This window comes from Oncorhynchus nerka, linkage group LG13 (assembly GCF_034236695.1).
Source record: "Oncorhynchus nerka isolate Pitt River linkage group LG13, Oner_Uvic_2.0, whole genome shotgun sequence".
NCBI classification, from domain to species: domain Eukaryota; kingdom Metazoa; phylum Chordata; class Actinopteri; order Salmoniformes; family Salmonidae; genus Oncorhynchus; species Oncorhynchus nerka.
Genome location: NC_088408.1, coordinates 59,650,636 through 59,663,766, shown reverse-complemented (window position 1 = coordinate 59,663,766; position 13,131 = coordinate 59,650,636). Strand labels below are relative to the sequence as shown.

The 13,131-nt window shown below is 41.5% G+C and overlaps 1 protein-coding gene across 1 annotated transcript in view; it reads right to left on the bottom strand.

Annotated features, from left to right (window-relative positions):
• Positions 1 to 9,143: 9,143 nt before the first annotated feature.
• Positions 9,144 to 13,131, bottom strand: part of LOC115139743 (fibrinogen C domain-containing protein 1-like) — a 145,187-nt gene continuing 141,199 nt past the window's right edge. Inside the window, exon 6 of the mRNA XM_029677473.2 lies at positions 9,144 to 13,050. Within this exon, the coding sequence (XP_029533333.2) occupies positions 12,788 to 13,050 (263 nt within the window). The 3' untranslated portion in view covers positions 9,144 to 12,787. The remainder of the gene's footprint in view (positions 13,051 to 13,131) is intronic.

Sequence of the window (13,131 nt, the reverse complement as noted above, 5' to 3'; positions counted from 1 at the left end):
TCTGTGCAAACCTCTCCCATTTGGCACTCCAGGCAGAGTAGAGCAAACTAGAGCTCAAGTATTTGAAATATTTCCAATAGTATTTGAACCCATGTAACCCATGTCTGCTGAGGAACAGAACAGCAGGAACGCAGCCTTCTTATGGGGTAATGATGACAGTGGCTCAACACAATGATATTATTTAATCCACATCGCTCTCCATTTCCTCTTGTATTCCTCACATAACAGCCCTGTGTGCTGTCAATGTCATTGTCAAGTACATCACCAAATGAGTATATTGCTGCAATATGGTGGGATAATTAGAGTGCTTGGCTGGACAGGGCACACACAGATGAGGACTCTGTTAATGCATCAGCTACTTGTTTCCCAGTGCCATAAAGGCCTGCTGTGAATTGCATGATGATGCTTGGATGTTATAGGCTATTCCATTCAACCGTTGAATTCTTAATCGTTAGCTGCCTCATGGACAAACGTGTTGTGAATAGAGCAATAGATAATATGCTTGTTTCAGCAAGACCATTCTAAATATTTGAAATACTTCACATTTTTTAGACCACAATTTATTTTGAAATGTTTAAGCTAGAAAAGCCATTCAATTTCTAAAATGTGCAGACATTGCAGCTTTTTGATAGCATTTGTCCTAATATAAACATTGCAGAACAGAAATATATTCTACCAATCATGAGATTGAACTATTTTAGTGACTGCATCAATAACTTCCCACTTCCTTTAGGACATTGCAACATTTAGAGAGAGAGAGAGAGAGAGAGAGAGAGAGAGAGAGAGAGAGAGAGAGAGAGAGAGAGAGAGAGACTGCTCAAACAAATAAAGGGAACACTAAAATAACACATCCTAGATCTGAATGAATGAAATATTCTTATTAAATACTTTTTTCTTTACATAGTTGAATGTGTTGACAACAAAATAACACAAAAACTATCAATGGAAATCAAATGTATCAACCCATGGAGGTCTGGATTTGGAGTGACACTCAAAATTAAAGTGGAAAACCACACTACAGGCTGATCCAACTTTGATGTAATGTCCTTAAAACAAGTCAAAATGAGGCTCAGTAGTGTGTGTGGCCTCCATGTGCCTGTATGACCTCCCTACAACGCCTGGGCATACTACTGATGAGGTGGCGGATGTTCTCCTGAGGGATCTCCTCCCAGACCTGGACTAAAGCACCCGCCAACTCCTGGACAGTCTGTGGTGCAACGTGGCGTTGGTGGATGGAGCGAGACATGATGTCCCAGATGTGCTCAATTGTATTCAGGTCTGGGGAATGGGCGGGCCAGTCCATAGCATCAATGCCTTCCTCTTGCAGGAACTCCTGACACACTCCAGCCACATGAGGTCTAACATTGTCTTGCATTAGGAGGAACCCAGGGCCAACCGCATCAGCATATGGTCTCACAAGGGGTCTGAGGATCTTATCTCGGTACCTAATGGCAGTCAGGCTACCTCTGGCGAGCACATGGAGGGCTGTGCGGCCCCCCAAAGAAATGCCACCCCACACCATGACTGACCCACCGCCAAACCGGTCATGCTGGAGGATGTTGCAGGCAGCAGAACGTTCTCCACGGCGTCTCCAGACTCTGTCACGTCTGTCACATGTGCTCAGTGTGAACCTGCTTTCATCTGTGAAGAGCACAGGGCGCCAGTGGCGAATTTGCCAATCTTGGTGTTCTCTTGCAAATGTCAAACGTCCTGCACGGTGTTGGGCAGTAAGCACAACCCCCACCTGTGGACGTCGGGCCCTCATACCACCCTCATGGAGTCTGTTTTTGACTGTTTGAATAGACACATGCACATTTGTGGCCTGCTGGAGGTAATTTTGCACGGCTCTGGAAGTGCTCCTCTTGCTCCTCCTTGCACAAAGGCAGAGGTAGCGGTCCTGCTGCTGGGTTGTTGCCCTCCTACGGCCTCCTCCACATCTCCTGATGTACTGGCCTGTCTCCTGGTAGCGCCCCCATGCTCTGGACACTACGCTGACGGACACAGCAAACCTTCTTGCCACAGCTCGCATTGATGTACCATCCTGGATGAGCTGCACTACCTGAGCCACTTGTGTGGGTTGTAGACTCATGCTACCACTAGAGTGAAAGCACCGCCAGCATTCAAAAGTGACCAAAACATCAGCCAGGAAGCATAGGAACTGAGAAGTGGTCTGGTCACCACCTGCAGAACCATTCCTTTATTGGGGGTGTCTTGCTAATTGCCTATAATTCCCACCTGTTGTCTATTCCATTTGCACAACAGCATGGGAAATGTATTGTCAATCAGTGTTGCTTCCTAAGTGGACAGTTTGATTTCACAGAAGTGTGATTGACTTGGAGTTACATTGTGTTGTTTAAGTGTTCACTTTATTTTTTTGAGCAGTGTATATATATACACACACACACACACACACACACACACAATGTATTCTAGGCTGATCTATTCAATTAGCCTTGTTCTAGTCTCCGGTGAAGAGTAATTAAAAAGGCATAGATGTGTCGACTGGAGTCAGATAATCAAAAATAGGGATGACACAGAAATAGTTCTGATGCACCAAGGGAGACTCATTTAGAAAATGTAAGTGTTTAATACATTTTGTGGAGAACATTTAAACACAGTATAAGGACTCAAGAAAAAGCAATGGACATCACCATATTCAGGGAAATAGCACAATCAGGAGAGTTGGCTTAGATTGAAAACATCCAGAGGTAATAGTCATTGCAGCATAGACTGTTTACAAATGTCTGCCTGGTCTCATTCCTTTCCATTCAAGACAAAACATTTATGCATCTTTTTTTGGGGTAACAAAGGGGAACAAGGGTGAAGGACATTGTGCATTTAGGGGAAAGATATGAGAACAGCAGTCAGTTGTCTTTCTATGGGGGAGTTCTTTTGAAGGACATGCACCATTTCATACCTTAATAGCCCTGACCCACGTTCCGTGGGAAGTTTCTAAGGTATTGGATAAGGTTGCAGTTCAGCAGGTCACCACTAGAGGTTCCATAGGTTCTTAGTCACAGACACTCATTTTCAGGGGTTGGGGAGGGCGGAGGGGGGGGGGGGTATATAACAGTTTTTCAATCCTTTGGTACATTTTTCACAAGTGTGTGATACATTTTCACAACACTCAGTACAAAGCTAAAAATAGATCATCAAAAAGGCAGTTGTTACAAAACTAAGCACATTTTCAACTGACTAAGTGCAACACACATGAGTCACTTTTTCACCAAACTTAATCAGTGTTTCATCTAGAAATACACGTTTCACGTTGCAATACATGTTCATATAAAGTAATTTGCCTTTCACAATGCAATTCTCACATTTTTTATATGATTTTTGTTTGTTCTGATATTTCTTAAATGTCTTCCTTTTTCTATTACGCCTGCATTGTTTTGCATTGCTAGGTATTACTGCATTGTTGTGTATTGCTAGGTATTACTGCATTGTTGTGTATTGCTAGGTATTACTGCATTGTTTTGCATTGCTAGGTATTACTGCATTGTTGTGTATTGATAGGTATTACTGCATTGTTGTGTATTGATAGGTATTACTGCATTGTTGTGTATTGCTAGGTATTACTGCATTGTTGTGTATTGCATTGTTGTGTATTGATAGGTATTACTGCATTGTTGTGTATTGCTAGGTATTACTGCATTGTTGTGTATTGCTAGGTATTACTGCATTGTTGTGTATTGCTAGGTATTACTGCATTGTTGTGTATTGATAGGTATTACTGCATTGTTGTGTATTGATAGGTATTACTGCATTGTTGTGTATTGCTAGGTATTACTGCATTGTTGTGTATTGATAGGTATTACTGCATTGTTGTGTATTGATAGGTATTACTGCAGTGTTGGAGCTAGAAACACAAGTATTTCGCCGCACCTGCGATAACATCTGCAAATCTGTGTACGCGACCAATAAACTTTGATTTGATACTTCTCACTTGTTTAAATGAATTTGACTATTAATTCATCTAACTTCTCCTAACTGATACTCACTAAACCATTTGGTAAACCTATAGATTTTAAACGGGTTTGTTGACCAATAAGATGGAGAACATAATGCAAGTGTATGTCTGTGAACTAGAAACATAAAGTATATGTACTGTAATATTATGACTTAACTCAGTTAAATCTGACATTGACAATATCCAAGATGTACTGTATGTAACATGCATCCCCTATACAGTAAACCTGTATCCACAATGAAGTTGCTGGGGTGGGATTCACACTGTTTTGGTCAAATTGCATTGGCCAATACAGTACTGTAATACCATAATATATAGTGCATTCAGATAGGGGCAGCGGGTAGCCTAGTGGTTAGAGCATTGGACAATTAACCAAAAGATTGCAAGATCGAATCCCCGAGATGACAACGTAAACATTTGTCATTCTGCCCCTGAACAAGACAGTTAACCCGCTGTTCCTAGGCCGTTAATGAAAATAAGAATTAGTTCATAACGGACTTGCCTAGTTAAATAAAGGTCAAATAAATAGTAGTCAGACCCCTTAGCCTTTTCAACGTTACAGCCTTATTCTAAAATGTATTAAATAAAATATTTTCCCAATCAATCTACACACGATACCCAATAATGACAACTTTTTCTTGCAACTAAGTATTCAGACCCTTCGCAATGAGGCTCAAAACTGAGCTCAGGGACATCATGTTTCCATTGATCATCCTTGAGATGTTTCTACAACTTGATTGGGGTCCACCTGTGGTAAATTCAATTGATTGGACATGATTTGGTAAGGCACACACCTGTCTATATAAGGTCCCACAGTTGACAGTGCATGTCAGGGCAAAAACCAAGCCATGAGGTGGAAGGAATTGTCCGTAGAGCTCCGAGACAGGATTGTGTCAAGACACAGATCTGGGGAAGGGCCCCAAAAAATATCTGCAGCATTGATGGTCCCCAAGAACACAGTGGCCTCCATCATTCTTAAATGGAAGAAGTTTGAAAACACCAAGAATCTTCTGCCTGTCTGCCTGACCAAACTGAGAAACCGCGGGAGAAGGGCCAAAAATCTGTGAGGTGACCAAAAACCTGAGTTCCTCTGTGGAGATGGGAGAACCTTCCAGTCGGACAACCATCTCTGCAGAACTTCACCAATCAGGTGTTTATGGTAGAGAGGCCAGACGGAAGCCAATCCTCAGTAAAAAGCACATGACAGCGTGCTTGGGGTTTGCCGAAAGGCACCTAAAGGACTCTGACCATGAGAAACAAGATACTCTGGTCTGATGAAACCAAAATTGAACTCTTTGGCCTGAATGCCAAGCGTCACATCTGGAGGAAACCTGGCACCATCCCTACGGTGAAGCATGGTTGTGGCAGCATCATGTTTGTGGGGATGTTTTTCAGCGGCAGGGACTGGGAGACTAGACAGGATCGAGGGAAAGATGAACGGAGCAAAGTACAGAGAGATCCATGATATAAACCTGCTCAGGACCCCAGACTGGGCGAAGGTTCACCTTCCAACAGGACAATCAAATCAAAATCAAAATCAAATCAAATTTATTTATATAGCCCTTCGTACATCAGCTGATATCTCAAAGTGCTGTACAGAAACCCAGCCTAAAACCCCAAACAGCAAACAATGCAGGTGTAAAAGCACGGTGGCTAGGAAAAACTCCCTAGAAAGGCCAAAACCTAGGAAGAAACCTAGAGAGGAACTAGGCTATGTGGGGTGGCCAGTCCTCTTCTGGCTGTGCCGGGTAGAGATTATAACAGAACATGACCAAGATGTTCAAATGTTCATAAATGACCAGCATGGTCGAATAATAATAAGGCAGAACAGTTGAAACTGGAGCAGCAGCACAGTCAGGTGGACTGGGGACAGCAAGGAGTCATCATGTCAGGTAGTCCTGGGGCACGGTCCTAGGGCTCAGGTCCTCCGAGAGAGAGAAAGAAAGAGAGAATTAGAGAGAGCATATGTGGGGTGGCCAGTCCTCTTCTGGCTGTGCCGGGTGGAGATTATAACAGAACGTGGCCAAGATGTTCAAATGTTCATAAATGACCAGCATGGTTGAATAATAGTAAGGCAGAACAGTTGAAACTGGAGCAGCAGCATGGCCAGGTGGGCTGGGGACAGCAAGGAGTCATCATGTCAGGTAGTCCTGGGACATGGTCCTAGGGCCCAGGCCAGTTGAAACTGGAGCAGCAGCATGGCCAGGTGGACTGGGGACAGCAAGGAGTCATCATGTCAGGTAGTCCTGGGGCATGGTCCTAGGGCTCAGGTCCTCCGAGAGAGAGAAAGAAAGAGAGAAGGAGAGAATTAGAGAACGCACACTTAGATTCACACAGGACACCGAATAGGACAGGAGAAGTACTCCAGATATAACAAACTGACCCTAGCCCCCCGACACATAAACTACTGCAGCATAAATACTGGAGGCTGAGACAGGAGGGGTCAGGAGACACTGTGGCCCCATCCGAGGACACCCCCGGACAGGGCCAAACAGGAAGGATATAACCCCACCCACTTTGCCAAAGCACAGCCCCCACACCACTAGAGGGAAATCTTCAACCACCAACAATGACCCTAAGCACACAGCCAAGACAACGCAGGAGTGGTTCGGGAAAAGGAGTGGCTTCGGGAAAAGTCTCTGAATGTCCTTGAGTGGCCCAGCCAGAACCTGGACTTGAACCCGATCTAACATCTCTGGAGAGACCTGAAATTAGCTGTGCAGCGACGCTCCCTATCCAACCTGACAGAGCTTGAGAGGATCTACAGAGAAGAATGGGAGAAATTCCCCAAATACAAGCTTGTAGCGTCATACCAAGATGACTCGAGGCTGTAATTGCTGCTAAAGATGCTTCAGCAAAGTACTGAGTAAAGTGTCTGATGCAAATTAGATAACTGTTTTTTATATATACAGTGGAAGTCAGAAGTTGACATACTCCTTAGCCAAATACATTTAAACTCAGTTTTTCACAATTCCTGACATTTATTCCTAGTAAAAATTCCATCTTAGGTCAGTCAGGATCACCACTTTATTTCAAGAATGTGAAATGTCAGAATAATAGCAGAGAGAATGATTTATCTCAGTGACGATTTCTTTCATCACGTTCCCAGTGGGTCAGAAATGTACATACACTCAATTAGTATTTGATATCATTGCCTTAAAATTGTTTAACTTGGGTCAAACGTTTCGGGTAGCCTTCCACAGGTTTCCCACAATGAGTTGGGTGAATTTTGATCCATTCCTCCTGACAGAGCTAAGTCAGGTTTGTAGGCTTCCTTGCTCACACACGCTTTTTCAGTTCTGCCCACAAATTTTCTATAGGATTGAGGTCAGGTCTTTGTGACTCCATTACTTTGTCTTTGTTATCCTTAAGCCAGTTTGCCACAACTTTGGAAGTATGCTTGGGGTCATTGTCCATTTGGAAGACTCATTTGTGACCAAGCTTTAACTTCCTGACTGATGTCTTGAGATGTTGCTTCAATATATCTATATCTCCCCCTTTTTCCTCCTAACATAACTATCGTCATTACGGCCAAACAGTTCTATTTTTGTTTCATCAGACCAGAGGACATTTCTCCAAAAAGTACGATCTTTGTCCCCATGTGCAGTTGCAAACCGTAGTCTGGCTTTTTTTATTGCGGTTTTGGAGCAGTGGCTTCTTCCTTGCTAAGAGGCCTTTCAGGTTGTCGATATAGGACTCGTTTTACTGTGGATGTAGATACTTTTGTACCTGTTTCCTCCGACATCTTCACAAGGTCCTTTGCTGTTGTTCTGGGATTGTTTGTACAAATGAACGTGGTACCTTCAGGCATTTGGAAATTGCTCCCAAGGATGAACCAGACTTGTGGAGGTCTACAATTTCTAGTCTGAGGTCTTGGCTGATTTCTTTAGATTTTCCCACGATGTCAAGCAAAGAGGCACTGATTTTGAAGGTAGGCCTTGAAATACATCCACAGGTACACCTCCAATTGACTCAAATGATGTCAATTAGCCTATCAGAAGCTTCTAAAGCCATGCCATCATTTTCTGGAAGTTTCCAAGCTGTTTAAAGGCACAGTCAACTTAGTGTATGTAAAATTCTGATCCACTAGAATTGTGATATAGTGAATTATAAGTGAAATAATCCGTCTGTAAACAATTGTTGGAAAAATTACTTGTGTCATGCACAAAGTAGATGTCCTAACCAACTTGCCAAAACTATAGTTTGTTAACAAGAAATTTGTGAAGTGTAGACCTGGGGTTGAGAATGTTTGGCCAAAAGCTCAAGACAGACTTGATGCAAACTAGTGCCTGCTTCTTTAATTTATTTCATTTGTTTCATTTGATTACAGTACACCTGTGATGTAATTATTTCTGTGAATAATTTTTGTGAATGTCGTGTTCAATGATCGCACCTTTGATCACACACGTGATAGAATTGAATGAAATTTGATGTTCAGTTGATTTTAATGGGTAATGCAAGTGTTTTGCCTAATGTGAAAACAGTTTAATGTACCATAGCATATTACATTTAAAGGGAAATGTATCTTGATTTTTTTTGCTATTGGATTACCTGGTTGATAAAATAACTATACTGGAAAAGAAAAGTGTTGGTCCCATGTTTCATGAGCTCAAATTTTAGGCACAAATTTGTGAGCGTTTCTCTTGACAGGTGTGGAATATCAAGAACCTGATTAAACGGCATGATCAATACACAGGTGTACCTTGTGCCGGGAATAATAAAAGGACACTTTAAAATGTGCAGTTTTGTCACACAACACAATGCCACAGATGTCTCAAGTTTTGAGGGAGTGTGCAATTGGCATGCTGACTGCAGGAATGTCCACCAGAGCTGTTGCCAAAGAATTGAAAGTAAAGAATTTCTCCACCATAACCTGCCTCCAACGTTGTTGGAGCCTCACAACCGCAGACCACGTGTAACCAATTTCAAAAACTGTACTAATATTGTAGTCTACAGTATATCTGTAGAAAAACTATATTTTTGTCCCTTCCCCCAATGACAAACTGACAGAACTCTGTTATTGAGAATGTTTTATTCAATGTCCCTCTTATGGTGAAATTATCATCTAATTGAGTAACTATAATGAGTGATAAGATTAGGCTACTAAGTTTGTATAGTGATGAATGTTAGTTTATTTGAAAATACTGTGATGAGACAACTTTACACATCTAAACACAATGTTTTTTTGTTTTATTCATTTTGAGACAAAAACATAGAAAGTATACTGAATGTCAATCAGAAGATCTGATTATTAAGTGCTCATATTGGACTGAGGGACCTTTTACAACAACAGCTTACCATTATAAACACACTCATAATAATACCAACATTAAAATCTCACTTTAAGTGTGTTTCAGCCTAACTTTAAACAGACCTCTCTACCTATCACCATATAAGCAATATTTTCACTCAACCTTTAAATGGAAAGACTAGCCGCATCATGACAAAAACAAACAGTAAATTAAACATAAATACAAAATGCATAGGAGACCACCACATTCCCGGCAAACACACCACACAATGTTGTCTCAATATTGACTCCAAGTTGTGAGCCTCAATGTGCCATTTCTACTTTGTAACAACCCTTTGTCACTCTGACTTTTATAGGCACCACCAGATCTCGGTTCAAATACGATTTCAGGTATTTCAATTACTTTACAAAACAAGTATTTAGATATTACATGTATGAGTCTTACTTCACTTTTTAATCACACTATTTATTTTACTTTTATTTAACTAGGCAAGTCAGTTATTAAGAACAAATTCTTATTTTCAATGACAGCCCAGGAACAGTGGGTTAACTGCCATGTTCAGGGGCAGAACACCAGATTTTTACCTTGTCAGCTCAGGGAGCTGATCTTCGATCTTGCAACCTTTGGGTTACACGTCCAATGCTCTAACCACTAGGCTACCTTACGTTGGTGTCTCATGAAAGATGGCAAGATGCCATGTTACATTTAAAAAACAGCAGGGTTTCAAAAAGCTTGTCGGACATTGAGCAGCGATCTGGTCTGAAGATAAGCCTTTCAATGCTAAAATGCCGCTCCACAGCTGCGGAGGATGCTGGGACATGTAAGTACTCAGCAGCAACTCTGCTCAGTGTTGGGTGTGTGTGACTGTGTGTTTTCCAGAATTTCAGAGGATCAGTAGTTGGTGGAAGATATTGGGTGATTAGGTAATCCTCAATATCTTTGTTATTTTTGATAACATTTCACCAGCACCCATCCCTCAGCAGTTTAACCTCTACAGGATAGGTGTCTCTAAACCGGAGTGGTTGTTGCTAATGTGTGCTAATGTGACTAGAATGACGTTGTATCCAACAGCCAACTTTCCTGGGACATAGACATGTCTTATATGGGGAGAAAGTTTAAATTCTTGTAAATCTAACTGCAGTGACCAATTAACAGTAGCTATTACAGTGAACAAATACCATGCTACAGTTTGAGGAGTACACAACAACAAAAAAAACGTATCACGGCAACTGGTTTGATACATTCACCTCTGAAGGTAAATAATGTACATACAATCAGTCATCTTGCTCTGATTTGTCATCCTGAGGGTCCCAGAGATAAAATGTAGCATTGTTTTGTTTGATAAAATCCATTTTTATGTTCAAATGTATGAACTGGGGTCTACAGTTTGACCCCACTGCTGTCTCTGACTCCACACCCACCCAGCCCGGCCATCTAGACGTGTGAAAGTTAGTGTATAAGATAAAAACATTTATTACCATAGCATTTTTGTATGTTCTCTGTAGTTATGTACTTGAAAATGTATCAACTGACCAAATTGCCATATTTGGGCAAACTCCTGGCAGACTTGATACAAAATAGTGTGCAGTAATGTAATTCTCCACTGGATCAGTCTTAACCTTTGCACACACACTGCTTCCATCTGGTGGCCAAAATCTACAATCTCCTATCTGAAAGTATGGCCTTTCTCTTGCATTTCAAAGATTAGCTACAGGCAGTTAGATTTGGGTGTTCTTTTAGGCAAAAATTGAAAAAGAAGGTCTGATCCTTAAGTAAACAAAACAGTGTTGGGGTGATTGCCTTTGAGGGTGAAGTCCCTTTGAGCAATTAATTGATCGATATACTTAGAACATATATTCATAGGATTGTATATAAACATCTGGCTTTTGCTAAACATTTAGAGCAGAGTATTTGAAATATGTTTGGTGAAAATATATTTGAAAAGGGTTTCAAATAGTGTTCCAGAAAAGTATTTGAGAATACTTTCAAATACAATTTGATAGACTTTATTTGTTCAATTTTTTTAAATAAACATTCAAATACTCAAATAAAAGTCATTGTTTTGGGCTGTATATTTAAAAATTCTCAAATACACAATAAAAAGCATTTTTAATAGCAGATACAAATGTATTTGAACCCAGGTCTGGAAACTACACAGATGTACAACTGTCTGCTGCCTCCAAGGTATCGAACACTATATCATATCACTGTAAATAATGAGAAAGACATACACTCATACTGTACCAGTGACACAATGTCATTCAACATCTGGGCAGATGAAAAGGCTGCTTTTTGCAGGGAATGAATTACCAGCTGTTGTTGTGTTATGTCACAATGTTTTCATATTTTTTAAAACTTTGGTTGCCCATAGGGGAATCTCAATTTTTGGTACTCTAACTGAGTAAAGAACACCGTTTGCCTGACTTTATCAATCATCTCCTGTACACACACTGAAGATGACAGACTAGAAAGCTTCAGGAGTAAGCAAAATCCAGTATATTGAAAGGACTCATTTGAGTTGAGTTAAGATAGCATATCAGTGAATAGACTTGGTTCTCAGAGGAGATTAATTTATAGGTTAGAACCTACTGTCTGAGGTTTCCACCAACAACTGGAAGGCTACACAGATCCAGGCCTCTGATTATAATTGGCACACCGCTGGCCCAGCCCTTTCACGTATTCTCTTCATTCTCTCTACTTTCATTGTAACAGGTCACACATGCATGTTGCTCAAAGCCACTCTTGTGGGATCATTGTATTTGTAAATGTTATGTAAAAGGCAAGGCTGCCTTTTGTGAAGTGATTGGGTTGGCTTTAAAACCCCTGTCTGACTGATATAATGCTTTGTCATGAATGTGTCTTACTGGGGCACTGGACTGACACATGATCTGTACAAGGTATGTCTAGGGGTCAAAAAGGAGCTAGGGGTAAACCACAAGATCATGTAACTGACTGGGGTTCAAACCTGTGTCTCTTGCGTGTCTCAAGACAGTGTTAACCTACTGAGCTAAAGTCTGAGCGTTAGCTCAGGGACCTATCACACGTATTCAGGTCTCAAGCAGGGTTCCTCATCTCGTGAGCGTGGTTCACTGAACCCCCTGCGTAACACTTAGGAGAACTCAGACTGCTGTCAGATGCAAAGTTAACTGTACATACAAGCAGCTGGGACAACCCAAATAAATTGTCGGAAACTCAATTCATTCAATTCAATTTCACTCAAGAGAATGAGAAAAATCCTAACATTTCATATTTCAAAATTCCACAGCTTTCCTTTTAAAAGCACAACAATACTGTGGTTCTGACATTGCCTGCATTATTTTTTTAAATAATTCTTAGAAACATGATCAGATCAGCAAGAAGCTGCAAAAGGTTACAAACCTTGGAGGTTTCAACACAACACCACAAAATGGTCAACGTTTGGAGGGGATTAAGAATGTTTTTGGACAGGGGTTACAGTACGAGCAGATTAAGGTTCAGAGTCCTTATTCTAATTTTCGGCAGGTCGAGTGTCTTTAATAACGCCTAAGTCCATCCATCTACTGTTTCTCGTGCTATCGGTTCCCTCTCATTTGTTCTCCTCTGTCGTGGCTCTAATCTTCATCTCAGTGAATTTAAGGGAGTACTGCCAGCCCGTCCAGGAGGACCACTCGATGCCGTCGGCGTAGGAGGTGTGCGGCCCACGCAGGTACTGTCCATTCAGGTTGGACGTGTGGCAGTTGCGGTACCACCAGGCACCGTGGTAGAAGGCGGCACAGTTGTTCTCCGAGTGGTCGTTATCTTGGTCCTTGGTGGTGAATTTCATCCCGTTGTGTTTGAGCATTGAGTCACCTTACAAAGACAGACAGAGGGGAGGAGGGGTGGGTGCAGAAACAGGGAGGAGAGGGAGAGAGCGAAATAGAGAGAGAGAGA